The 27,406-nt window shown below is 38.9% G+C and overlaps 1 protein-coding gene across 2 annotated transcripts; it reads right to left on the bottom strand.

The window, feature by feature from the left end:
- Positions 1-14,479: 14,479 nt before the first annotated feature.
- LOC148034944 (protein arginine N-methyltransferase 1.5-like) lies at positions 14,480-17,551 on the bottom strand. Of its 2 annotated transcripts, none has more exons than XM_087680599.1 (7): positions 17,301-17,551; positions 16,333-16,381; positions 16,130-16,216; positions 15,923-16,028; positions 15,750-15,837; positions 14,965-15,058; positions 14,480-14,873 (listed from the first exon to the last, which is right to left on the bottom strand). In XM_087680599.1, coding segments are annotated over exons 1-7 (510 nt in total). In that variant the 5' UTR covers positions 17,303-17,551; the 3' UTR covers positions 14,480-14,789. The 2 variants fall into 2 exon arrangements, with proteins under 2 accessions (XP_087536725.1, XP_087536726.1); XM_087680600.1 differs by having other exon boundaries at positions 14,965-15,065.
- Positions 17,552-27,406: the final 9,855 nt, after the last annotated feature.

The raw sequence follows: 27,406 nt of genomic DNA on the forward strand, positions 1-27,406 counted from the left end.
ATGAGTGAGAGATACTAGAGGGTTGTTCTTTGTCGTGTTGAGAGTGACGTATGTTAGTTGTTTACGTGTGGTTTCCCATAAGCAGAGAAGAATGGCAGTAAAAGATCTCTACAATGTGAAACTAGGTATGTGGTAGAGAATATGTATTATTGGCAGGTATTGAATGCATGGACTTAAGTTAGTGGAAATTCAAAAGGATTTGCAGCCAAGAAAATGATGAATTAGAGATCGTAACATTCAAAGCTCTGTAACTCTTCATCAATGCAAGATTCTAAAATCTATCTACTGTTATGCTGAAATCATAATCTCAAATCAAGGAAAGTGTCTTCCCATTTGCATGTTTGGGCTTCTTGAAACAGAGAAGTTATGTGTTTGTTGTATAGAGCAATAGTATATTTAGGACTACATGCTGTGTAGAGCTATTTCACGACAGCAGATCAAAGAATTTGGCTCTAAGTTATTTTAGAGAGTTCTGGATTAGAAAAATAGCTACAACTTTCCTTTTTGAAGCTTGGCAATTTAAGATTTGGTTAGAAAGTTATGAATTGTTCTGTGTAGTGGTCTATAAGGCAATTTTTGTGCTCTATGAGGAAACAGGTGGACTTAGCAACATCTACACCACCAAATTGGTTTTCCATGAAAGTTTTCATGATTACCCATTGCTATATCAGTGTAAACTCTGCTTTTGTTGCAATAATGAAATGTCTACAAAAGTGAAATGCTTATAGCTGTTGAATTGGCATGAAAATTCGTTGTATGTAGCTTTGGTTACTTGCATTTTTGGTTTGTATTTATGTGTGCTCTGAGAAAAGAAGAACAGAAAGGGTCTACAATTGATTTTGCACTACTTGAAGCAACCACGCTTTGTGGGGTAATTGTTGCATGGTGTTGCCATTCGTAAAAAATAGGAGTTGTCATCCATTATGGTGTCATCACACATCATCCACATCATCATTAATTGTTGGATTGTCATTTGCTATCTCCATGTTGGTAATATTACCATATATTGGTTTTGAGCGATTATATATAGGGATGACATACCACCATCGGTTATTGTTTACCATTGGATGATACACAACCTGTATTTGAAAAACAAAAGCAAAAAACTTAAGTACTTATTATATTGTGTATATGTATCACATATATACATATAAAAAAATTAGCCTTTGCATATATACATGCTCGCATTGTTGAGGTAGTACTAATGTGTCATTCTTGTTTTGGTGAAATTTTGTAGAGTCAATGATTACAAAACCACTTGGATGACGTCTGATTGTGCAATGCTCACCATTTGTTACCACTTCTTTAAACCACTTCACATCCAGTACATATATAAAGACTCGTCTGAAGTCAAGCTTCAGAATATCTTGGATCAAGCCACAATAACCTTCCATGGTACCATTGGCATCCTCGAAGTGAGCAAGGACACCACAATCTTGGGTATTTCTCTTTTTATCTATACGTTGAGTTCGAAGATGTTTACCCTCACACCAAAGTGCATTGAATAATGTGCACTAGTAGTAAAAGATAAAAGATCAAACATGTCAATTATTTATATAAAATAAAACTTATAGAAACAAATTAATTGATAGTATGTCTCACCTTTGATAAGCAACCTCGTGCGTATTCCCACTCTTCTTGAGATATATTAATTTCCTCCTCTTTTTCCATTCTCTCCATTTCCTCATGTAACCAATCTATATCAATATGATGTGGGAGCGCATTTAGATGATCTGCAAATGGGATATTACATCCATATCTAGTGCAAAATTCTTGTCTTTTGCTTTTTCTTCTTGCCCTTGCTTCATTATATAGTGTCACCCATTTGCTCATTACATTTATATTGAGCACACAAAAACTATTTAACTTACGAAGTTCTTCTTTTGTTAGCACTTTACTCATTCCTTTTCCTTGAGGTATTATAGAGGTCATCCTCAAGTCTTCATCATCTTTCGATAGTCGTGGTTGAGAGGGATCCACATCAACAAGATATTCAGAGATATAAACAAGGGATGATTGCACTAACCAACCCTCAGCCATGCTTCCCTTAGGCCGTGCTTTTTGCCTTACAAAATCTTTCAAGGTTTTCATAAAGCGCTCAAGAAAAAACATCCACCTTACATGAACTGCCCCACAAAGTGTGATCTCATCAATCAAATATACGAGTAAATGTAATTGAGAAGTTAAAATGGATCGAGGAAAAATTTCTTCCACCAAACAAACCAAGGTATATATTTGTTCCTTTACTATTTTTTCCTCGTTCTTTGACAACATCCAAGGTGCATGGGGTAGCTCAATCTTTCCTCTGGGTCCAATGCGTGGCGAGGCTCGTCTCATGCAACCAATGTTACGTAAATCCTCCCTTACATTAACTGAATCACGAGCCCCTATCAAGTGATCCCATAATGTAGATACAACATTTTTGAATATGTGCATGGGGTCCAATAGGTGATTGATCTTGAGTTCAGTCCAGTACGGAAGACAAAAAAATATAGAGAACCTAACAAACAAACAATATATTATGTAAACAATTCATCATGCTAAATACTTTAAAGTCAATCGAGAGAAATGCACTTCTTACCGACTCATGCCGAGTGGAGGGTAGCTGTCGGCATTAATCCATCTCTTCTTCCAATCTCGAATGGTTAGGGATTGTGGAGTCATTCCATTAGTAGGGAGAACATATTTGGGATGGTCAATAGAAAGAACCTTCTTTAAACGTGCCGGCCTAGAGGAAACTAGAGAGGGACCGCAAATAGGACATGCATGATATCCTGACGTGGTTAAACCTGAAAAAACAAGTGAATTAATAAAATGCAATTGATTCAAGTCTTGAATTTCAAATATAGAGTTATATACATGTACCTGAACACTCTCCGTATCCTAGAAAGTCGTGCATGGTCCACAACAACATGGCCTTTAATGTGAAATCTCTAGAGGATGCAAATGCACTTGTATCTTGCACCTCAGTACCTTCCCATAACATTTCTAACTCTTCAATCAAAGGCTCTAAGTAAATGTCCATGTTTTTTACCTTGTGCTTTCCAGGAATCAGAAGGGACAACATCACATGTCCCTTTTTAATTGCCATGGATGGAGGAATATTATAGTTCACCAATACCACTGGCCATACACTGTATGATGTGCTTTTGATCCCAAATGGATTGATTCCATCTATACCTAAACCAAATCTCAAATTTCTTGGCTCTTCTTTGAAAACGGGCCACAAATTATCTATATGTTGCCATGCGGGTGTTTCTACAGGGATCCTCCATTTTCCATCACTTGAACGATGACTAGCATGCCATGACATGAGCTTTCCAATAGACTTACACTTGAACATAAGTTTTATACCTGGAACAATTGGAAATTGTCGCAAAACCTTACGAGGCATATCCATTGACTTCATCTCCACTTCGTATCTTGATTCGCCACAAACAGGACACTCTCGTGCAAACTCATGAATCCCACGAAATAAGACACAATCATTGACACATGCATGGATCTTGACATAATCGAGGCCTCCCAGAGATGTCAAGTAATGTCTTGCTTGCTCTCTCTTAGTTGGCAATTTGTTTCCTTTTGGAAGCATTTTTGATGATAACCTACATATATTTTTAAAAGTGAGTTAAAAAACCACCAACATATATTTCTGTCTGATTTTAAAATAGAATTAACAATTACTATTATGATTCATAAGCCAAACTGAATTGATACCTACTTCAATAACGCATCCAAACTGACATTACTCCATCCATAAATTGTTTGCAAGTTAAGTATCTCGAAGGACGCACAAAGAACAGAGTACGTACAACCTTCATACAATGGAGTAGATGATGCTACATATAATGGATCATCTGGCTTCGTAGAGTGACCTTCTCCTTGAACCGGTTGCGAAAATAGATGGTGTACCATGTTGTCCAAAATCTCATCCTCTACGACTTGATGGGGCATTTCATGAGGGCTACTATCATGGTCGTCAGTCTCTACTCTTCTTGAAGACTCTGCCTCCTCGCGTCAACGTTTTGCAGCCTCTCGATGCCCGGGAGGGAGCATCTGAGGATGTGGCACCGCATCCTACTCAACCACAAAAGGGAGTTTCATGTACGTTAATATATAATTTCCGTAACATAGACATGCAATCTTAGTGGTAAAAAAAAACAATGAATACCGGTGATATTTCTCGTTCCCATTCTCCATACAAGCTGAGGTGTGACATTGCAATTCGACGTGCTCGAAAAATACACCCTCGACAACGATCACACATGCATTTAATTTTTCCTCGTAGCCATGCATCTCGATTATGAAGATGCAGTTTCATACTCACTTGAGGATGTGCTCATTGACTCACCAGCTTGCACTGCACTAGGTGATGACGACCTTGACATGATTAAACCTAATTCATGACAACATCAAAATATTTGTCATTCATATGTTTACATAAGATCTTAATTTTAAATACACAAAAATCATCATAAATACATTAAAACTTATGATAAGAATTCACTATCAAAACTTATCTTAAAAACAAAAAATTATGATAAATCCCAAATGCGTGTCTATATCCGCCTTTAACTACGCGTCTATATTCGCATCTATACTCGCGTCTATCTGAACAATAGACGCACATATACACGCGAAAATAGATGCACACGTCAAAATTCAAACCATACTTAAATCATTTCTTTTCAAACTACGCCTTTCCTTTCCTGCGTTTTTTGCAGTCCTAAAGCTTGAGTTTAGCCGACATGCAGTCTCTTCATGCCTCACCTCCTCATGACTCACCTCTTCTTTCATTTCAAACACACAAGAAGGGAAAAAGGAAAGCCAAGGAGAGGAAGAAAGAGAGAACAAGAAAGAGGAGAACAAGAAGAAGCAGCAAGCAAGCAAGCAAGCATCAAGGGAGGGTAAGTTACCAAGGAGAGGAAGAAGGAGAAGGAAGAAGCGCCACCACCCGCCACACCAAACACCCAAGGTGAGATATTGGGATATATACCACCTTCTTATGAGCAGAGATTGTGCAGAGGCATGGAGGCAGATCAGAGAACCATGCTCACCCACACCGATACATGACCCTGCAGTATGGCATGGATACACACAGAGTTTATATCATGTACCCGCACAGCCGTTGATACCCACACCATGTACACCGAGACTGGGTATTTCATCATTTTTCACCACTAGTATGGTGAAACATGCTATCTCACGGTTACAGTATGGCCGCGCTCGAGACCAGTTTGATCTTCAGGCAGAGCATATTATATATGGCAGAGACACATTGGCTCCACTCATTGCTCATCTCTTCAATCGTGCATTGTCTGAGGGGTTCCCTGACTCGTGGACAGAGCACACCATTGTACCTATCCACAAGTCAGGGGATCCTATGGATCCTAACACATATAGGACCATCATGATTGGGCCAGTTTTGGCCAAACTTTATGGCACGGTGATGGAGGAGGAGCTCAACACGCTGGCAGAGAGAGAGTGCATGCGCACACCCGGACAGGCAGGGTTCAGACGGGCATTTTCTACCATAGACCACATCTTCACTCCTCGTTGTCTAATCGACCAGACACGAGTGAAGAAACAGATATTGTACTATTGCTTTGTGGAGTTCCGCAAAGCCTTTGACATGGTTCCGAGAGAGAGGCTTTTCAAACGTCTACTTGATCTGGGGGTGGATGATGACATGATGTGGGGTATTAATGCACTATATGAGCGGGTTACTGGCAGAGTCAGATGTCCGGGAAGTATATCAGATCCCCTTGTGAGCACCATTGGTGTGAAAGAAGGATGCCCACTCTCACCGACTCTATTTGGGCTATACATTGATGAGATAGCAGAGTTTATTCAACAGCGAGCCGGTGGAGGTATAGATCTCAGTGGAGCCACAGTTCATATCTTACTATATGCAGATGACATTGTGTTGGTCTCAGACTCAGCTTAGGGATTATAGTAGCATTTATTAGCATTGGATGATTTTTGCATACAGAGAGGCATGACAGTGAACCTTGGTAAAACCAAGGTTCTTATATTCCATACATTAGCTCAGATACGCAGACAGAGTATTTTCATGGTAGCAGGAGGGAGTATTGAGGTCACTGGATCATATGTATATTTGGGAGTCACCTTTACAGCAGCTTCAGGGACTTTCTCGTGACCGCCTCACTAGAGGATACTCAGCATTGGTTCTTATGGAGAGATAGTGTCATCATGCACATTTCCAGGAGCCCCGCACCAAGGGGTGGCTCTTTGATACTCTAATCACTCCAGCACTGATGTATGGAGCAGCTATATGGGGGCCAGGCCTTGCCGATTATGTATGGACATTGATGGAGAGACCTCAGGTGATCATGATATCTAGATTGATTCGCAGCAAGGCCTTAGTCCCACATGACATTGTGCGAGCAGAGCTTGCCACACTGCCCATGCTAGTCGAGGCATTATTTCAGATAGTGTGCTTCCTACACAGATTTCAGGATATGGACAGAGATCGCATTGCATACAGAGCATATATGGCATCTCAGGAGATGGCTCGAGCGGGGGATACCACATCATGGTATGCACAGACTAGAGCTTGGTTTGATAGACATGGGCTGGACATTGATAGACTCCCACCTCTTCTATATGATACTCAGGCTCCCACTTACACCCTCTCTCTCTCTGAGAGGAACAGAGTCATCAGACAGGAGATATGGCATATTTATATACAGAGGACATGGGTTAGCCCTGCACAGCCACTGCCATCGAACATGGCACATTATTATACACAGTTCTTGAGCATATCAGAGCAGGGATTCATAGAGATTCCGAGATATATGCAGATCTATATGCCACATCAATTGAGAGTTCTTATTGGACAGCTCAAGGTATCATCACATCAGCTTATGATTGAGAGTGGCAGAGCTAGTGGCATCCCACGGGAGGAGAGGATATGCCCCCTTTGCAGATCAGAGGTGGAGAGTGAGGAGCATTTTGTTCTCAGATGCCCGGCATACTCAGAGTTGAGATCTAGATACACATTGAGCAGCTCACTTCAGGGATGTATGACTGATATGGATCAGAGATCATTTGGCCGTTTTCTGGGAGAGGCATGGCACATCAGAGAGCAGAGCACACAGCGGGTCCCAGTCAGAGAGGGGCCCACCCAGACGACTATTACACAGTTCTTTCAGACAGATAGAGTGAGAGCTACTGTACCACCCTCCAGCCAGACCTCCGGGCTCACACTATAGCAGGCTGAGGACCAACGTACCCGACGCCGCACGAGGATCCGTGGATTTCGGACCCCACAGCCACACCGACAGGAGATCCGGAGGATTCTTGATCTACATCAACAGCAGACTGAGATCCGACGACACTCGACACATTGGATCTCAGATCTCCAGTTTGCTCTTTCTCCAGCGCCGATGTACCACATCCTGCATCCAGGAGGGATCACCTGCTATTAGCGACTTCGACGCGATTGCTACTACATCCCAGGCTAGTATATCTCCCTGCATCTGTTACATATACACATCGCACTACTTTATCACAGCTGACATTTGTTTTCCCTTTGTAGCCATTATCTAGAGTACCAGAGCTACATACACACATACACATACACGACACTTATCACACTCACAGCACCATATTTTCAGTTTCCAGTTTTTAGCTTTTCATTCAGCACTTTTATTTTGGATAGCTGGACCTCATCAGTTGTATCATAGTTTGTCTCATAGGCCAGTTTTGGTCTTTAGAAGACCTTAATATAACTTTCTTTCTTTCTTTTTTCTCTCTCTTTGTTTCTCTCTTCCTCTCTCTGCTCTGTATGTATATTTAGGATTTGTGATTCCATTATGTATTGCATTTTGTAAATCATCAATGGCGGTCATCGGCCTAAAATCGGCCGACTGAGCGCGTCTGATAGCGCGCCTATATCTCAGTGTAGACGCAGACATAGACACGAAAAATGTTTCCTCTCAAAGCGTCTGAGGGTTCGTCTTAGAGCGCGTGTGCTGGCGCATGTGCTCTGCAGTGTACACGCGATGATACACGTGCTGCACAGAAGGTTGACCTGCAGTCTACACGCAATTATACACGCACATTGACCTGGGATGCACGTCTGACAGCGTGTCTGTGCTGCATCTTAGATGCGCAGATAGACGTGCTGGACAGAAGGTTCACTTTGGAGCGCGTCTGAGGGCGCATCTAACCTGTAATGTAGACGCAGGGATACATGCGCCAGGTCTCCCAATTCTGATAGTAAATAATATATTTTTGCAATGATGAATGTGACCAATCCCATGTTTGTGTTTATCAGTTTTCTTGTTTAAGAGAAGCATTAGCACTTAAGTGTTGTGCTCAATGTCTAAAGAAAGCTCTTTGAAAATGTAGGTAATATATGATTTTTTGTATGCAAATAAATATGTCTTTTTCATGTGTTTTTTTTGTAGATGTCGTATCCTGGTTCATCTAGCAATGACCCAGATGTGGATCGCATGAATGATACATTGGCCTCCTTTGGCAGGGGGGTCAATGCATTTTTTGGAGGTTTTCCTACTAGGGAAGACTTCATGGGAGAGAGGACCAGACACCTTGGCCGCTCTCCCACAGTGGACGAGGTATTCGGTGTCATGTCTGGGACGCCTCTGGCGTCTTTGCCTGGCACTACTTCCCAGACTCCACATGCAGGTACTCCACATACAGGTACTCCATATGCAGGTACTCCATATGGAGCTACTCCATTTGTAGGTACTCCACGTGCTCCACGTGTATCGGTTGAAGTAGAAGCATCTGTAGAAGCACGTGTATCTGCAGAAGCTCGTGCGTCCAGCGAGGCAGAGGGTAGTCGACAAAGAGGGAGGAGGGAGAGTCGAGGGGGAGGACGAGGCTTGTGTGGGGGTTGCCTAGGAGGTAGTGAGCGATTACCCTCACCAGTAGATCACGTAGAGGAGGTTGTACACTAGTACTATAGAGTTACAGATGCTGGTGGCATCTTTCATGATGATGAGGGAAGGGATGTAATGGCGTATATGAGGAGCGTCGTGCATGCGACGTATAAAGATTGTTTCATTGCCTTCAAAAATCAGAAAAGCGGCTTGTGGCAGGAGGTGTTGAGGGCAGTCCATAGGAGGTACCCAAATCCTGAGAGTCAGTGATTCTCGGATGATTGGGGATGTACAAAAGTGAGGGATATGCTTCACAACAAAAGATCCCACCTCATGACACGGGCCAAGGACTCACTGCGGAGGCTGGAGGAGGGGCATGGAGCCTATAGCCAACCACCTATGTGCCACCGCATAGAGTGGAAGAAAGCCAAGAAGAAAGCAGCTGAGAAAGTGAAGAGTCGCCAGCACGCAGAGGCGCGACGGATCCAAATGGAAACCATGGGATCGTCGCATGACAGATCAGGCGGCAGAGAGTCGTGGGAGGTTGAGTTTGTAAGTATATTTTGATTTCTAGTTTTTTTAAATTTATATTTCTTTCAATTCTTTATATATTTTAGTCTAATATATTGTGACTTATAATTGTTTGTATATCTCTAAATGTTTTGCAGACTACCATCATTGGTAGGACACCTACTCCTAGAGAGGTAGGTTACCATCGAGGCCATAACTGTGGAGCGACATGGCTTCACTTTTATGAGGAGGGTCTCATCACTAAGGACCAATACAACTGGGCCATGAGGATTCGACAGCCAGAGGTATGTTTTTCTTACTTTCCTATTAAAAGTATAACTAATTATAACTTTTTCTCCACCTTGTCTATGTAAGCAACCCTGATCTTTTGTGTGTGTAGGCGAACTCGGATGTGGAGCATAGCGAGGAGGGGGATAGCGACGCTAGTAGCCATGGTGGTACTAGCGAAGATGTTTCCTCTTCAGATTTGTAGAGGAGCACCATACCTCCTCATGAGGCCTTCTTTTCTTGTATATGTATGATATCTCTTTGAGCCTACTGCTTGCGGCCACGCTTTAAGTCGCAAGCACTTAAACTTCCCTTGTAAATGCTTTGATATATAATGAGTACATGGACTTTTATTTTCAATTCTCGTGCCCGTAAGATACATTGTCTTTTTCCCAAATACACAATTTGATGTATGGCAGGGGAAAAAAAACCCAGAGAGCATTCGTTGATACATGTGATTATAGATGCGAAATGGTAGACGCACAAATAGACGGGCGGGTAGACGCACCCGTAAGAATTTCTCTATATTCAAGAATTGCGTCTAAATGTGTGTCTATGAGGCCTTTTTGTTGTAGTGAGAGTTTAAGTGTGAGAGGAATGATGAAGAGTAATACTTATGTCAATGAGGATGATCGAGGTAATGAGTGGATGCTCATAATGTGTACATGATTTCTTCTTGGGACAAGGTTTGAGCTACAAGATGGTAGTTGTCGCTTAAAGTAGAAATAAATATAAGCATTTTCATTAATGTTTACATAACTTGTGTTTGTTGTTGTTCTTCTATTTGCCCCTTTTCCAAATCTTTTCACAATGACCCCACCTCTTTCCATCCTCCATGTAAATCTTCATGATATTCTTGTGGACCTAAGGTGAAAAGTTGTGTCACTAATGTATGATGGGAGACCAAAGTAATGATAAGGTTGACAGGGACTTTAGCAAGGAGAGGATGCAAGTATTGGAAGAGTGTATATAGGTAGTTATGCAGAATATTTTGGATATGGATTGCAAGATACAAGCATCTCAAATATTTATGCAGGTAATACAAATGTAGATACAACACCAAGTCATAAATATGCAAGAACACGAAGTTACTGAACAAGAACTTGAATGGCTCAAGGATTTTCTAATGGAAGCACTTTAGGTGATTGCAAAGAAATTGGGACTGTTCAATAAGTTTGATATATCAAACTATCTCAAATTTTTTGACAAAACATTACAATTATATGATATTCCCAAAGATTATGCGAGTGTATATTTTGAATGCAGTGTTGAGAGCAGGATCAAGACACAACTTCAAGAGATATGACAGATACATAGAACAAATTGGGAAGACTAAGCATGCTCTTGAAGCTTCGAAAGAAATTGAGTGTGCTCATAGCCAAGTTTTGTATGGAAATTTGTTACTTATATAATGGATTATTTAAACTTGCATGGCCAAATTCAAAGGAGATGGAGGATAATGTAGATGTGGATATGGTGCTAGAGATGGAGGATACTATAGATGGGGACATAGTAATAGAGAGTACTAATGATGCTAAGATTTTATGTAGGGATGCTTCTATGCTATTTGATATGCTTGTTCATGCTACATATAGAGATATATTGATTATAATTACAAATGTAGGCGTAGTGCGAGAGGATTATGAAGATGTAGAGAGCTTGACTGAGAATGCTTATATATTGTTCGATATGTTAGTTGATGTTCAGGATACAGATGTGTTGATTGATGTAGTACTAGTGGAGGTTGTTATACATGTTATACTTGATAATGTGGATAAGCTCGCTACTGATGTGTTACTAGGAAAGTGTCCACTGATGATGCATTGATGGAGTTTATGGATGTTATCATGTAAGAGAGGGTAGATGCTATGGTAATTGAAGATGCAAAAGAGATATATGCTTTGAGACTTGCACTGTATTTTTTTTGGAGCCCGTAGTAAAAAATATGCTCTAAGATTTGGTGATCAAAGCTCATTTATCATTTAAAATTATCATGATTAGATAAACAATAAATAAATATGCACAAAGCATATACATGTATACTTAGGTACTCACTTGCCTATGTGATGTTAAATAACACAAAAAATGTATTATTTATGACTAAAATTTACATGGAAGTAAAAACGTTTTTTATTTACTATAATGTCTCTTTACACTACAATGTTGGTGAGTTTTGGCAATAAAATATCTATAAAGACTTCACTTATAGCCAAATTTTGGTGATAAGTGGCAATTTTTTGCATAAATAATTGCCAGTTTTTGTGTTTTAGACATATTTATAGCAAAATTTACAAAATTTGACAAAAAAAATTTCATTCTTTGAGAGAGTATTGAGTTGTGTAGATGGTCGATCTAATCATGCAAGCCAAAGAAGATGCATTTCCAAGTCAAGTCATATTCTAGACCAAATAAAGAGATATATTCATGGAGTGTGCTCCCTTATGGATACTTGAAGATGTGGTCATATGCTTTAATGTGCAAGATGATGGGGAAAGGATGGAAATGGTTTATGTAGGTGAAGTTGTAGGATATGAGATGTTGCAATGGGATTTTAGGTTACCATTTTATCCTAGAGGGTCTAACTCGAGTAAGTTACTCATGAATATATGTGTGCATCACGTGGGTTCAAAATAAGAAATTTTTAAAATACCATTTTTATAGATTTTTTACGTACAGAAGGGTGTAATGTAAAGGGGTTATTTACGAATTGAATAGAAAAGAATTATGTTTTATTCAGAAAAAATTCAAAAATAAGGATATTTATAAACAAGCCTTGAACGCACGTGATGTAGAGGATATACACATAGTAACTTCCCTGAGGGGTCTAAAAAGGTCATGGAGTTGGATGTAGATGGTTACATGATAGTTGGATGTCATGAGCTATTGGTGCCTATGATCTAGGTGGGAGTGTTTGGGAGTGCTATGCATTTTTTAGGATGCTTGTGATTTTGGTTTATGATCTTGGTGGGGGGATGATTAGGTACATGCTTGTTTAGGTAAAGATCATATGGGTATTTGATCCTAGTGGGCTACATAGTCTCGCACATCGAGGGAATGTGTAGGTTTGTAGGGGGTGAATGTCGTATGGATTATTTTCCACTCCAAGAAAACTTTAGGCACAATAGTCTCTCAGAAAATATAGGTAATTCAAATGCATAAGTGTTGATGGATAAAAATAAAAATCCTATATCTAGATAGTGTTCATGATAAGAGGGGGAGTGCACCAAGAGAAGCATGCTATGATGGCACTATTATTATAAAGAGTTTATTAGAATAGGACATCGGTAGCTAATTGAGGAGGGGAAAAGTTTTTTTGGCAAAGCTATCTTGTTTTTTGGGAAACAATGTATGTTTTGGGGGAGAGATCCATCATGAGTTTACAAAGACAGCAGCTAATTGGCGTGCTAGATCATGTCACTGTAACCAAGAGAATAGCATGATTGCTAGAAGTGGGCTATATTTTTCTCAAAGGGATAGAACTGTGTCTTTAGGGATAACCACTATTTTTTTAGGCTTCTTATTGGTATTTTTTCATGGGGAATCAAGTCATCAACTATAAGATATGGGAAGGAAGAACCGTTGTTTCTTATTCAAATCAATGGTTGATCCTTCTATTTGCTTTGTAGAGTCTTTGAGTGGATGCTATTATCTCTGGGAAGCTTGTGTAGAGGATAAGATGATGGAGCTAGAGGATATAGTGATTATGGAGGACAATTAAGTACATGTCAGTATTGTTGGATTTTATACTATTGTTGAAGACTTCATGCATTAGTTTAGCATGCCAAGAGTAGGATAGTGTCTTTCAAGGAAGATTCTTTACCCATGGTTATAGAGGCCTATCATGTTGGTGATTCCAGGGAGGAAACTACAATTATTAGTGGGCACTACTCTAGATGATTGTAAGGGTCTAAGGGTAAAGAAAGAAAGAAAGACATTTATCGAGGAGGGAGATTGAGTTGTCTTTGATCTTGCTAGGAGAAGTCAAGTGTAGGTTACTAGTGTGCTTGAGAAGGTGATCACCATGAAAAGGGGAACACAACAATGATCATGAATGTGAGACTGTACTCCACATGTTGGGGAGAATCCACTAGTGGCTTGTCTTTAGGAGGGCACCAATTTATGAGGAAGATCATGAATGTAGAAGTTGAGCATAGGGTGATGAGATTGTGAGCAAGGCCTAATGTAGGCTACCCAATATGCACAAGGAACTTTCAATCGATCCCCATATAGGAAAAAAAAAGAATTCCCCATGGAATTCCCTAGTTGAAAATACATATAAGTGGGGAAAGTAAAAACTAGGGAAAATGGGACATTTCCTAGTGAGAATAAGCAGGGAATCACATAAGACATTTCCTATGTAGGAAATATTTCCTACATAGGACATAGGAAATATTTCCTACATAGGAAAATACAAAATTTTCTATGTAGGGAATAATTCCTATATAGGAAATATTTCATATATAGGAAAAAACTTCTAGAGGTGATTCCCTAGGTACTCTCACTAGGAAATCTCTCATTTTTCCTATTTTTTACATTCCCTACTTACATGTACTTTCAACAGGGAATTCCGTGGAAATTCTCTTTTTTCCTTATCACTTTAACTACTTTGCCCTTCCTCTTAGACATGCTAATATCAAACAAGAAATTGCACAATAAATTTTTAACTAGAAAATTATACAGAGAATGTCATCATTTCTAAGTAAGGATCAATAACATACAACTAATGATCAAAATAGATTAAACAAATTAAGACATCAACATCTACTTCTAGCAACCAAAAGAAAAATGAAAATAATTTTAAAGGAGCATAGAACTAAAAACTAATTAAGCAACATGTGTGTCTTGATTGTTTTATCCCATAAATCTCCAATATGTTGCAAAGTAATAAATGTTTGTCTACCCTCTTCTCTAAATTTCAACATGGGTGGCCGATAGATATCATCATATGATGGTATGCGTATCACTCCTATTGATACTCAAGTGATCAAATATCATTAGTTAGTATAACCATTTCTTGTACATGACAGCCCAGTACCAACAATGTTGAGGTACAGGTGTTTTAAAGCAGCAGCTTTGTTGTATTTGGCATCCCCATTCCATGCCAACATAACCAAACTTTTGTCATAGCCCCACCCAGTAAGAGCGTCCATTTGGGTTGTGAATGGGTGAAACATCAGGAGAAGTCACCGACCATTCATACCAGACCTAGAATCAATGAGAACATCAATTTAATTGACTACTGGAGGTAAAACCAAACATTAAGAACACGAGATTAGGTTATACGAAATATTTTTACCTTGCTTGGGCCAACACACCTCCAAAAATGTACCTCCATCAAGGACCCAGCTGGGACATACATAGGCTTTTGAAGTGGGAAAAATATTGCAAACCTTCACACTGCAAAAAGATTTTTAATCAAAACAAGTGTATTGGACCAACAACTTACCTCCCAAAGAAAAGCACCAATTCACATATACTGCAAGTTGTCTTATGGAGGCCATAGAAGTTCCCCCATCTTGGTTTCGCATCATTTGATCACAGATTCACCACATTGAAGCTGCTCAAGAATACTCGATGGCTAGTTTGACTATTCTAAGAATATTGATAGCTAGTGTATTGTCACAAATCACCATCAATGACATCTACAGGACTTGCAAGTGTTCGTTCACTTGGTGTGAAAAGACAAAACCAAAAAAGAGAACCCATAACATAGCAGTTCTGATAATTATCCTGTGTAAATGCACGCGAGGATGTGGTGTGCACAGAGTGCACTACAGTGTACATGATAACTGCATGTGCAGGTGGGCATCTGTGGGTAGGTGCGAGTGTGGCAGCAACGGTAACAGCACAGTACCAAGATACCTCCCACCTCTACCAGCCACTTTAAAACCACACTGGATCCAAGTTTTCCTACTCCAAAAGCCTGTTTACTAGTCGAGACAACATCTTCTATATGCAACGATGTAATGCACAAAAGATACAACTTAACTAGCAGAGAAGTGAAGCTACTTGGTGGAAGAAAGAAATTTTGGATGGAATAATATGTCAAAAAGCATAGACATTTTAGCATCAGGACTTTACCAGCTGAACATGTCTGGTGTTGCACTTGAAGGTTCAATGCCCAAGTGAATATCCTTATATAATGTCGAGTCAAAGTATCCAGCAAAGCCTTTTAGAAAATGCCCACAAAACGATTCATTATTATCAGAACAACTGATGAAACACAACTCAGAATTTCTGACAAGCTCACTTACCATGGACTAGGACAGAGCCAGTGTCTGGTGCAAACTCAAAAGCCAGCTTCTTATAGCGTCTGTTATCATTATGCGTAGAGAAGTTTGGATGATTAAAAGTAAAGACCTGTTGGTGACAATCAAGTCAAATATCAGGAGAGCATGGAGCTATAACACACCATTAGCGAGACACATTTCCATGACATGGCTGAAAGTACGAAAACACACAGGCTGTGGAGTAGCCAATCTTGCCACACTGTGCAGCTTCACAACATATGCAGTTTCAAAATGTGTGAGATCATTGTAAGATTTGACCTGCAAACCCCCCCACACCCCACCAAAAAAAAAGAGATAAAAGAATATCCATAAACTTGTACAATAAGCAAATACAAAGCACTAAAAATACTGAATCAGAATCCACAATATCATACATCTCTATATAGCTTGGACGCAGTGATGGGGGCAACAAAACTTGTGTACCTGTCAAAAAGAGTCATCAAAATCTTATCAATTCATGATGCATTGACAAGCTAGAGTTCCATGAGGCAAAAGAAGAAAACCTTCAATGTTTTACTTCAATAACTACCAGTACACACAAACAAGGTCCTCTAAAACATGAAAGGCCTCAATGTTCACACCACAGTTCTTGTGGAAGTACACCACTGATAGATTTTGCCTATGCATCATGTCTGCTCTTTCAACACAAGAAATTTAGGTTATAATGCACAATCCGTTCCTAAAAGGTCTGTGGTATGAAGTCTCAAATAATGCTGCAATTCCTACAAAGGTATTCAGGCCATTTCATATGACCACTCTGCAAGTTCTTAGAAAACAATCCAAGCCATTGCTAAAGGTCGGACTGGAGTTCTCAAAAGGACATCCCATGTCCTTGTCATAAAGAAATGTGCAGATATTAGGAGTTCTGTCCACATTTCTGTATCCAACCTGTCAGCTCAGACTCAAAAGAAGGTGTAGCATGTTACATACCTTTCAAGGATCCTTACAGACTCAAAAGAAGGTGTGGCATCTTACATACTTACACTTTATGAGTACGAAAGAAAGAGAGTCCACACATCACAAGGACTATTGGGTGGAGCAAGGGCCCCTCTTAGCTTTTTGGGCTTTACAATACATTGAGGAACTGATGGATACGTGGGTAGGCTCAAGTTCAGTGTAAATCTTGCTCTAAATGCTGAGTGATATGTTGCTGATACCAAACTTCAAAGAAAATGTTGTTGAGCAAGGAAAATCACAGCCCAAATTAACCTCTAACTCATCATAATTTTCTGGCCTGAATTCACTACTTAAAACAACCCCAAAAGATTTATCTAAGAGGAGAAGACATCTTCAGAAGTCATAAGCAAAAAACTCAAAATGTTTTGTAAAGCCAGTCACGGACATTCCCAACTTTAATCCTTGTCATCAGATTTTGCTTTCACCTTCATCACCCTCTCTCCTATCTTGCAAGCATTGCCATCTCTCCTGCTGCAATTGCAATCCAGCCCTGCACAGTGACGTTCCAGCCTGATTCACATCTACTCCATCACAAAGAGGACCTGCTGCTCTCCAAGCTGATGCCATCATCAATGTTGCTATTTTCAGGACTGTTTGCTGTTGCAGGAGGTTGTCTACTGCTGCATTTTGCAGCCCTAGCCTCTATCGTCACCAACTGATGCGCTGCGGTTGCTGCCTGCCGGAGGTCTTTACGTACCTGCGTTTAACTCTTGCAGGCCTGCTTCCAGGGTTTCAAGCATTGGTAGACTGCTACTGCTGCGTGCAAGATCCTTCTCTGGTAAAACACTCCCTCGTAGCTGTTTCTGTCATCCCCAACTCCTGTACCAATGTTACACTTACTATGTTCCTCCAATCATTCTAGTGTGAATGCTACCTATGCCCACGGGCACTTTTTACATTCTTGTTGGAGAAAGGTGTTTTCCACATGCCACACCTCGCTGCCTTGCAAACCCACCCTTGAGCTTTCACCTCAGCCACCTCTGTCCAACCACGCTAGGCCCCCTGATTCCATTTTTTGCCACCACCCTGGCCACCTTCATCTCCTTGTCAACTGTTGTAGCAGTGGAACGTCTACTGCAGCCCCTCTGCCTTCGGCATGGACCCTGGTGATCACACTACTTGCAAGCTGCAACAGCATCATAGAAGCAGAAAACGCCCCTTTACAGGACCCGAAAGGCCAAAACATGAGGAGGGCCCGAAACGCGTTTCCCTATCTGAAACGTTCAGCTGCCACATGGCGTTTCCCCTTGGGGAAATGTTTCGGTTCGCTTCGTTTTTCAACAAGACCAAAACGTTTTTAGCAAAACATAATATATTGTTTTCATTTCAAACATAGCGTTATTAATCGTCGTGTTCGTTATGCTTGTTAAGCGTAGCCTTATTAATCGTCATGTTCATTGCCTTTTATACATAGCATTAAAGCCTTATTATTCTCATGTTCTTTACACTTTTTTTGTGATTTTCTTCAAGCATTATTAATGTTTTATTGTTAAATGTTTAATGTTTTAATGTTGTGTTTTCTTTAAAACTCATAATGTTAAATAGTCATTTAATATTTAATGTCTTAAATGGTTCATGAGTTAAGCTTAAATTGTTAAATATTTTACATTTAATCATTTAAAATGATTAAGCTTAGAGTCATTTATATCCATTTCAACTTTCTTCATTAATAAGGAGGATGATAATGAAGAGCATTTGCCTACAGCAACTAAAGATTACGACATGGATGAGAAAGAGGGAGATAGAGAGGAGAGGAACTAAGAGATGATATTTAGTTATCAAACTCTCTTGTATGGTTTTGCACTTATTTACAATTGTTCTTTCTTTGCAATCACCATATTAATTGTGCCAAAATCCTTCTATGCACCTCAACCAGGACTCTCACCATCATCTCCTCCTTCCTACCACCTTAGGTTGTCTATGCCCCTACTATGCCTATCATCACCTAACTCGTGTCCAAAGTGTTGCCTTTGTCCTCAGCAGCACTGCCCTGAGGATGTTTTGCCCAGCTCCAACATTGCCATCTTAATTTGCACCACCATCAGCACTTGCAACCAGCATCACAGCCCAAAAAGTTCTCTAGCATTGCGATGCCCTGCAACCTTTCGTGATATTTTTTGCTATTTATAGCAGATTGGTCCAGCACTTAAACATATCTTGATCTTGAGATCAACAGAGACAGCCTGCCGTGACTGACGGCACACGAGCTAACGGAGATTGAGGTCCTCAAAGTGGAGACACACGCAGATATTTTCTCTGCTCCCATGTATATTTCTGCACTCCTATACAACATACTACACTACAGATTTTTTGTGTTTCACTATCTCCTTATCTCTCTCTCTCTTCTCTCTGTGTTCACTCTCTCTGAGTCTTTGTCCTACGCTTCTATGTCCCTGCACTCTAACATGGTATCAGAGCGGTGAAATCGGACTGACTAATTGAAGAACCTACCTAAAGAGGAGATTTCAGCATGACACAAGGCTGCATTTTCAGCATTCAAGGGCGAGCGGGAGGGCTACGCATCGGAACAAGGCTGAGCGAGTGTGGGTGTGCGAGAAAGGAGTCCAGCTGGTGAATTTGCTGCAGGTTATTGTTGTTTGAAAGGGAGGAAGGCTGTGTTTTAGGCCTTACATTGCAGATTTTACCTTTTCATCGCCTCCGGCGGCTGAAGAAGGTTCAAGAAGCAGAGGAAACATCCCTAACAGGCTACGTTTACAAAGTTAGAGGGGGTTGCTTTTACGTTTGTGCAAGCATTGCAAGTGATCGTGTCTACAGAAACTGAATTGGAGTTCCATGCGATCATAGACAAAAATGTGCCTGTCCTACTGGCTCTTCCATCGAATCAAAAGCTTGATGGTGACAATTACCGCATCTTGCGGGTGATGATATTGGCTATTCTGGAGACTTATGATTTGGCGAAGCTTGTGATGGAGGAGACTAACAGGCCCTTAGTAAGAGATGAGTCCAAACTCTCTTCCATTGCTCGTGCGGAGTTGACCAAGGCCCAGTCTCATAGTGATGAACTCTTGTTGCTTCTTTTACTTCATCAATTTATAAAATTAATTGGTTGAAGCACCAACCCCATAAGATACCATTTCCCTTAGACTAAATTTTGGCAACTTCACCTTTATGTTTTTGCAAATCCTCCATGTAATGCTCCACTTCTTTGAGAAGTTGATAAAACATCCCATTACTAGAACAGTTAGCAAGAGTCGTAATAATATGCTCCCTACATTGCTAACTACTAACATGCAACCCTCTTTAAAGTCAATCCTGATTTTTGCCATACATATTGATAATCTCAATGATGGTATCTATGGATCTCATCTAGTTCTACATTGGATTAGGCATTGGATTGTTGGTTTGTTTCCAAGCATCCTTTAGCTATAGGTTGAATCCTTCCCTTAAATCTAGAAAGGAGCTGTTGAAAGAGAGGGGCTTCCATTTCTTTCTCCTACTAAACACATCCTTCTTGGATGGACTTCCTAGGCACCTCACATTCCAAGAGATCATAGTGAGCAAGCTAAAAGGAGGAGTTGAAAGAGAGAGGCTTCCATTTCTTTCTCCTACTAAACACATCCTTCTTGGATGGACTTCCTAGGCACCTCACATTCCAAGAGATCATAGTGAGCCAGCTAATTAACATTATATCTTTGTTCGAACCTCGATAATCCAAAATAGCAAAATAGCCTTGTCAACAAAATATTTGCAAGAAGTTTTTAAAGGGAAAGTTTTTATTTCTTACCTCCATTAGACTTCAAAGAATTGACAATAATTAGGTTGCTCCTTAGGTTCCTCCTTCCAAGGCTTGTTTATTTCCTTGAATTTACCCTTCTCAACCTATGTTTTTTCCTTTTTGCTTCTTTTGAAGTTCTTCCTTATGTCAAGTATTTTCTCCTTGGCTTCTTCTTAGCTCAATTCCTTTTTGGGCATTCCTTTGCAAAGCACCCATCTTCTTTGCATTTGAAGCATGTATCCAATAAGAGGGAGAATTTGATATCGACCAACAACTCAATCCCATTAGGATAAAAAAGCTAGAGCATCTCAAGGATCTTCTTCCTCTTATTCCAAAGTATGAGAGGCCACTTGCTCCACTAGTTAATATTATTGTAAGAACATAGAGCGCTCTACCTAGCACTTCTACTAGCACATTAACTTCTCCATCTAGCAAAGTAGGAAGTCCATGAAAACTAGCCCATATTGGACATTCAATTTGCAAGACCTCCTCGGGAATAAAATCAACATGCCATAGAAGCATGTAAACAAGGCTCACTTTAAGCCAAACACGTGAACCCAAAACCCAATCTCTTTTTGCTTTAGATGAAAGCAAGACCCAAAAGAAATCTAATGGCAAGCAAAACAATGTGAGCACCACTTTGATCCATAGGTGAGCCAAAAAAATCTAGAAAACTCATCCTCAAGGGGGACCTTCCCTTAAAATACATGAACATGTTGCATAGAGAATACTTAGCATTGCTTTGCCGAATGCATGGCAACAAGGATACCACTCATGCACATAGCACTTGCTCCCCAAATTCTATTGTCTCTCTTTTAATTCTCATTAAATATTTTTGGTCACCCCACATCTTCTTCTCTAGATCTTCCATGTTCATGCTGGCAATGACAATGTTAGCATAATCCATCTCCATCCCATTGTCTTGCTTTTATTGGTTTATGTTTGTGCTATGTGTTCTATCATCTCTTACTCCTTGTTCACCCCCCTAAATATGCTACATGCATGAATGTGGGAGTATATGCCACATGTTGGTAGGAAATGTTTCTTTTTTAATGAACTTAATACAGCTACCCTAGTTAATAGACCATGTGCCATGACTGTCTATTGAGAGCTCCCCTCTTTAAGTTTCCACATACTCAAGAGGTTCTATGCCTTTCATTTAAGGAAAAGTCTATTACAATTTGAATTGTTTCTATTTTGCTAATGGATGGATATGCTCTTAGTTTGTAAGGGGCTCAAATAACTTTTGATAACCATTTGTGCTTGTATGGATGCTAGGTACATCCCACACTTCAGGGGGGATTTGAGGGGAATTTCAAGATTTAGAGCTATGTCATTGAGTTGAATTGAGATTCTTTTTTGTTTTAATGTGATAAGGAAATATTTATATTGTTAAAAATGATATTTTAGTTGTGGATGTGTAAACAATTTGTGCTATGTGAGTAAGAATTAAAAGTTATCAAAATGCACAAATGTATCTTACAGCACATGTACATTTTGGATGCGTACAAACATATCCATTACAAGTGTGTATTGACATTGTCTTATTTGAGATTGACTACATGGCTAATGGTTAAGCCTATCAATTGTGATGTGTTATTACTTAACATGACTATATAAGCATGACTATGTTAGATGTTATATACAAATTTGTTTTGATTTACTGTGCATGCACATTATCCTATGATCCATAGCTTCATAATTTTGTCCAATAAACATGGCTATATCAGGTGATATATAGAAATTTGCCATGCTTTACCATATAAACACTTATTTTACTAGTTATAGCTTTATATCTATCTAGTAAAATTAAAAACCTAGTTCCAATTTAAAAAATCCTAGTCACTAACTAGAAAAAATACAACCAACCTGTGCTGCCTTTGAATAATCTGTTGTCAACAGGCTTATGGATGTATGGTACGTTCCAAACTCTGGATGAGGTTGCACATCTCAGCAATTTGGAGGCGACAATCTGGAGGCAATCAACATATACAGCAGGAATTGCATCCTTCTTGCTCTGCAGCTTCGCACCATCTGGTTGCACATAAGAAGGTGAATGACCTTGGCACTTGGTTCAAAGAGAGTGAGAAGTGGAAGAGAATAAAATGTTGATCCTCTTGCTGATAAGGCATCATCTCACATTAGCCCCCCAAAAATGAAGTTGAGCCTCATATATATCCTACTGGATTTGGAGGATCATGTATTAATAACTCCATCTAATGTTTAGAAAAGCTACCCAAATTATTAGGTCCATCTAGCCATAGATGATTGATTGAGATATTCTCACGTTCCTTGATGGGATTTATTTTACTTATCTAATTAGCAAAGGTACCATACTATTACAACATAAAAAAGCAGCTTCCTTTTATTATCATGTTACATAGGGTCCATTAACACAACATCTAGCACATGACAAACACTTTGGAAAACAACATTCTATTGCACAAAAGATAATATATAAAAACACCATTCCATGAAGTAGTATAAAATCCATCTCCCTACAGAGAAAAAAATTGTCTAGCCTAGGATATGAGCTTCCAACCCCATAAGATTGGGTTGTATGTGATTACACTACTTCTATCAACAACACACGGTAGGGAACTTATTAACTTAGAGCCATGATAAGCTTCCCTCAGCATTAAAGGTATCCTATATAATAGGGTCACTTGGCCTTTTGCCTTCTCAAGCACTCATGTAATCAAAAACACCTATCTCCTAAAAGATCATGGGATCCCAACCCACTAGTGAGTATTTTGGCATCTTATAGGATGCTAAGGCATATTGGGATGGAAATGCCAATGGCTTGAACTACAATGATAACAAATTTGTCAGATTGTTCCATGAAAAACAATAATTTTAGAGAATAATTTCAAAATATTTTTTATAATTAGACAAAATGATAATTTCATAGAGTAATTTTAAAATATTCGTAACAATGTTTTTTGGGGCCATAAATATAGTCGTTGGGATATGATCTGCACAAGTATATATGAATGGTCTTGCTAAAAATTCATGTGTCTATTATTTCTAAGGGTAGAGAAGGGATATGATAGTGCTCATGAATTTTCTTGAGTTGTTCCAAGATTTTTGGGAGCTTTGAATTACCTCTAAGGCTTGACTTATAGGAATAAGGGCTAGAGCAAGTTAGGAGGGATTAGAGGATAGCATAAATAGACTTGTCATGGATGTTACACTTGATGTTTGTTATGACCACAAGATGATACTAGCCAAATAGGTGCCTATAGGAGAAGTTGCTACACAAGATTGCACACATCATAATTTTTGAATTGCCAAATGCATAGCATGATTGAAATCCTCATGGAGAGTACATTAAGATCCTCTGGGGGTTCAGCCTCTCTTGTAGAGATTCAAACCTATGGTTTTTTACCCAACATGGAAGGTTTAAGATGTATAGGAGAGAATAGCCCAACATGCTTTCCTCCCCTCCTTTCTTTTTATAGTACTCTATTTTAATATTGGCCTTGTGTTCTTAGCACAAAAAGCATGTCTTTCTTTTAGCACTCTTATTTTTTCTCAAAAGATAAATTCAAAAATTTTCCAATCTTAATTTGTTCTTCTTTTCCACTTGTGTTTTCCTTTTATTATGATGCACTTTCAATGTTCCATTGAGAATTTGCAAGAGTTTCTACATTTTTTGAATTATTTCACCTACCTTTGAGATTGGTCAGAATTTGATATGCTCCCATCAATACTTTTCTATGGAATTTCTCAACTTCAAACCCTAATAAAATGAGAATCTCCAATGAGGATTTCTTTGTTTTGCAGCACTAGTTCTTTGTAAAGGTAATATACTTCCACCCTTGTAAGGCTATTTAGGTGTAGCCTTCTTGTTATTCAAGTCACGCATAGTGAACCTTAAAGTAGCTTCCCATCTATCATGTTGCAAGCTTCCACATAGAGCTAGCTACAATAGTTGGCAATCACTAGAATCCTTGGTACTTATATTTTTGTGTTAAGACATGAAGTTTATAAGTTTAATGCTAGTTTGAAAGGTGATAATATTTCATCATACAACTAACAATGTAGTTTGCTTTATTTTCTATAGCCACATGTTTTGGGCAATGCAATTTAGCTTTTTCTCAATATGGCTACACACTTTGCCTTGGTGGTTATTTTTTTCCATGCGCACTTCCATGACCAATATGGTCATGCACTTGGTAATGCGCTTTCCTTTTTAATATGGCTATCTAATTTTCATGATGGGGTTTATATGATTGTGTGGTTTTCTTGCTATGCACTTTGAATGTTTGCTCTTGTTGCTCATTTGGACAGTAGGGAATATGATGTTAGTGTGTGGAGTTTCCATTTAATCCATTGGTGCAATATGCTTTTTTCTCACTAATATAATCATGAGCTTTGCAATAAGATGGATGTCATGGCCATGATATATGCTTGGTCAATGTGGCCATGTACTTTGCTCAACATTGTAAGTGTTATTGTTGCTAAATGCAATGACTCTGTTGTTGGGGCCACACAGTTTGTGTTATTCATGTGTAGTAAACATCTTTCTTTTAATTTTCTTTTTTGTTATTGTGATTACCTTTCAACAATTGTGGTCTTGCTTTTGTGTCAATGTGAAAAGCTTAACCGTTTCTAAGAAGTATTATACAAATGTAAATGTCTAATCAATGAATATTTATTTACTAATTATACCTAGAAAAATCATGAGTTCCAAGTTAACTTGATAGAATATCTATAATTCCCTAGTTAGAGGATAGTACTTGCTAGTTATGACTAGTAAAAAGTAAAATTTTCTAATTAGGTTGATATTATTACTGGTTATACAATAACTTGCTAGATAATGTTACTAGATAGGGCTTCAATTTTCTAGATACTATCTAGGAAAAGGATGTTACTAGTTAGAAGAGACTAGTGATGACAAAATTATCTAGTTATAACTAGAAAATTCTACATTCTTCCTAGTTTGGTTAGTAATCTTCCTAGTTATAATGTGAACTTTCTATATAGTAAGTGGTTTAGAGTTTCTTGTGATACCTTTGTCCTTACCTTCTCAAAACCATCATTATCAACTTGAATTGAGAAATAGAGAATTGTAATAAACATCATCTTTATCTTATCCTCATTGTACCTTTAATTCCCTATTACATAAAAGTAGGGAATCACATCCTTATAATTCCTTATGTAGGGATTTTCAAAGGAATGTGGGGAATGCTCGGTATTCCCTATTATAAGATGTAGGGAACGTAGGGACTTTCAAAGGAATGTAGGGAATGCTCTATATTCCCTATTATAAGATGTAGGGAATGCAATTTCCTAGTTATAGATGGGGAATACGTACTTGTCTACATAGGAAATATTGGAGAATTTCCTATATCTCACCAAATTGCCTATGTGGGGAACGATTGAAAGTTCCTTGTGATGTTTACAAAGACACTTGCATGGATACTAGTTGATGTTGCTATAGAGCCAAAATGAGTTGGAACAAAGATATTCCATTGTGAGAGTGTGTAGAAGTTGAGACTAGTTAACGGAGCATGCTTGTTAAAAGAGTCAATGATTGTTGCAACATTGGCAAGAAAAAAAAAAGCCAGCCACCCATACTACATCTTCACTAGAGCCAAAGCGAGAGAAGTTCAAAGCTAAACTACTATGTAGAGGGTGGTTGCTCCTATATATGGATGGTTCTATTGGGAAGATGGTGATAAAGCTCTTGAGGTAAATTATTTTAAAGAAGACAATCATGAACAAGGTGGCAATTTTTTATGGATGATGACTATTTTTATGGGTAGAGATTGCATATATGATAGTATTTTTCGAGAAAATGGATTTATGTTGTATTTTGGAGCTAGATGTTGGCTAACAAGGTCTTATGCTTTGAGAGAGAAAGAGGTGTAGGTCAACTCCTATGAGTCAACCTTCATAGTCATGACTCACCAACTACAGAAAAGGGTCTATTTATTGAAGGAATTCTCATGCACCATCATCAAAAGTGGTTATTAGTTTCATGGAAATGTTATGTCATTAGAAAAGGGCTATTGTGGGCTTCATGGAAATGTGATGTCATTAGAAAAGGAATTCTCATGCACCATCATCAAGAATCTAGTCAACTAAAAGGGAGCATGAGAAAACAAAGAAAGTAAATATGAGAAGCCCATCAAGGCACTCTTAACCCTTTGTATATGTCCATTATATCAATATTTTCCCTTGGCGCCGAAACTCTCCAATATCGTAGGATGAGGGTAATGATTAATCTCAAATCTAAGTGCAAGAGGAAAGGTGAAGAGTAACACTTTTTTGTGTGAGGATGACCATGGTAATGAGAAGATGCTCATAATCTATACAAGGTTTCTTCTTGGTTTAGAATTTGAGATACAAGATGACTTTTGTAGCTTAAAGCAAAAAAAAAAAAAAGGATTTTCATTAGTGTTTGCAAATATTCAGTTTGTTCTTCTTCTTTGCTTCTCCCCTTTTCCAAACTTCTTCACAAAGACCTTACATCTTTCCAGGTTACATGAAAATCTTACTGACATTCTCATGAACCTGACATGAAAAGCTATGTCAAGATTACAAGATGAGAGACCAAATCAATCATGAAGTTGATAGGGACTTTAGTAGGGACTTGAGCAGGGAGCAGATGCCAATATTGGAAGTGTATATAGGTAGTTAAGCATAAGGATTTGGATATGGATTGTGGGATACGAGCAACTCAAATATTTATGGAGGCATTTATGGAGGAAATACAAGTGCAAATACCACAACAAGTCAAAAATATG

Source organism: Lygodium microphyllum, chromosome 6 (assembly GCF_053477565.2).
Source record: "Lygodium microphyllum isolate KBCC chromosome 6, Lygodium_microphyllum_v1.1.10, whole genome shotgun sequence".
Classification (NCBI taxonomy): Eukaryota; Viridiplantae; Streptophyta; class Polypodiopsida; order Schizaeales; family Lygodiaceae; genus Lygodium; species Lygodium microphyllum.

Coding starts and splice junctions, on each gene's coding strand:
- LOC148034944 (XM_087680599.1), bottom strand. Junction 16,217..16,332: donor CGTCCAAGCTATATAGAGAT/GTATGATATTGT, acceptor GGGGGTTTGCAG/GTCAAATCTTACAATGATCT. Junction 16,029..16,129: donor GATTGGCTACTCCACAGCCT/GTGTGTTTTCGT, acceptor TGTCACCAACAG/GTCTTTACTTTTAATCATCC.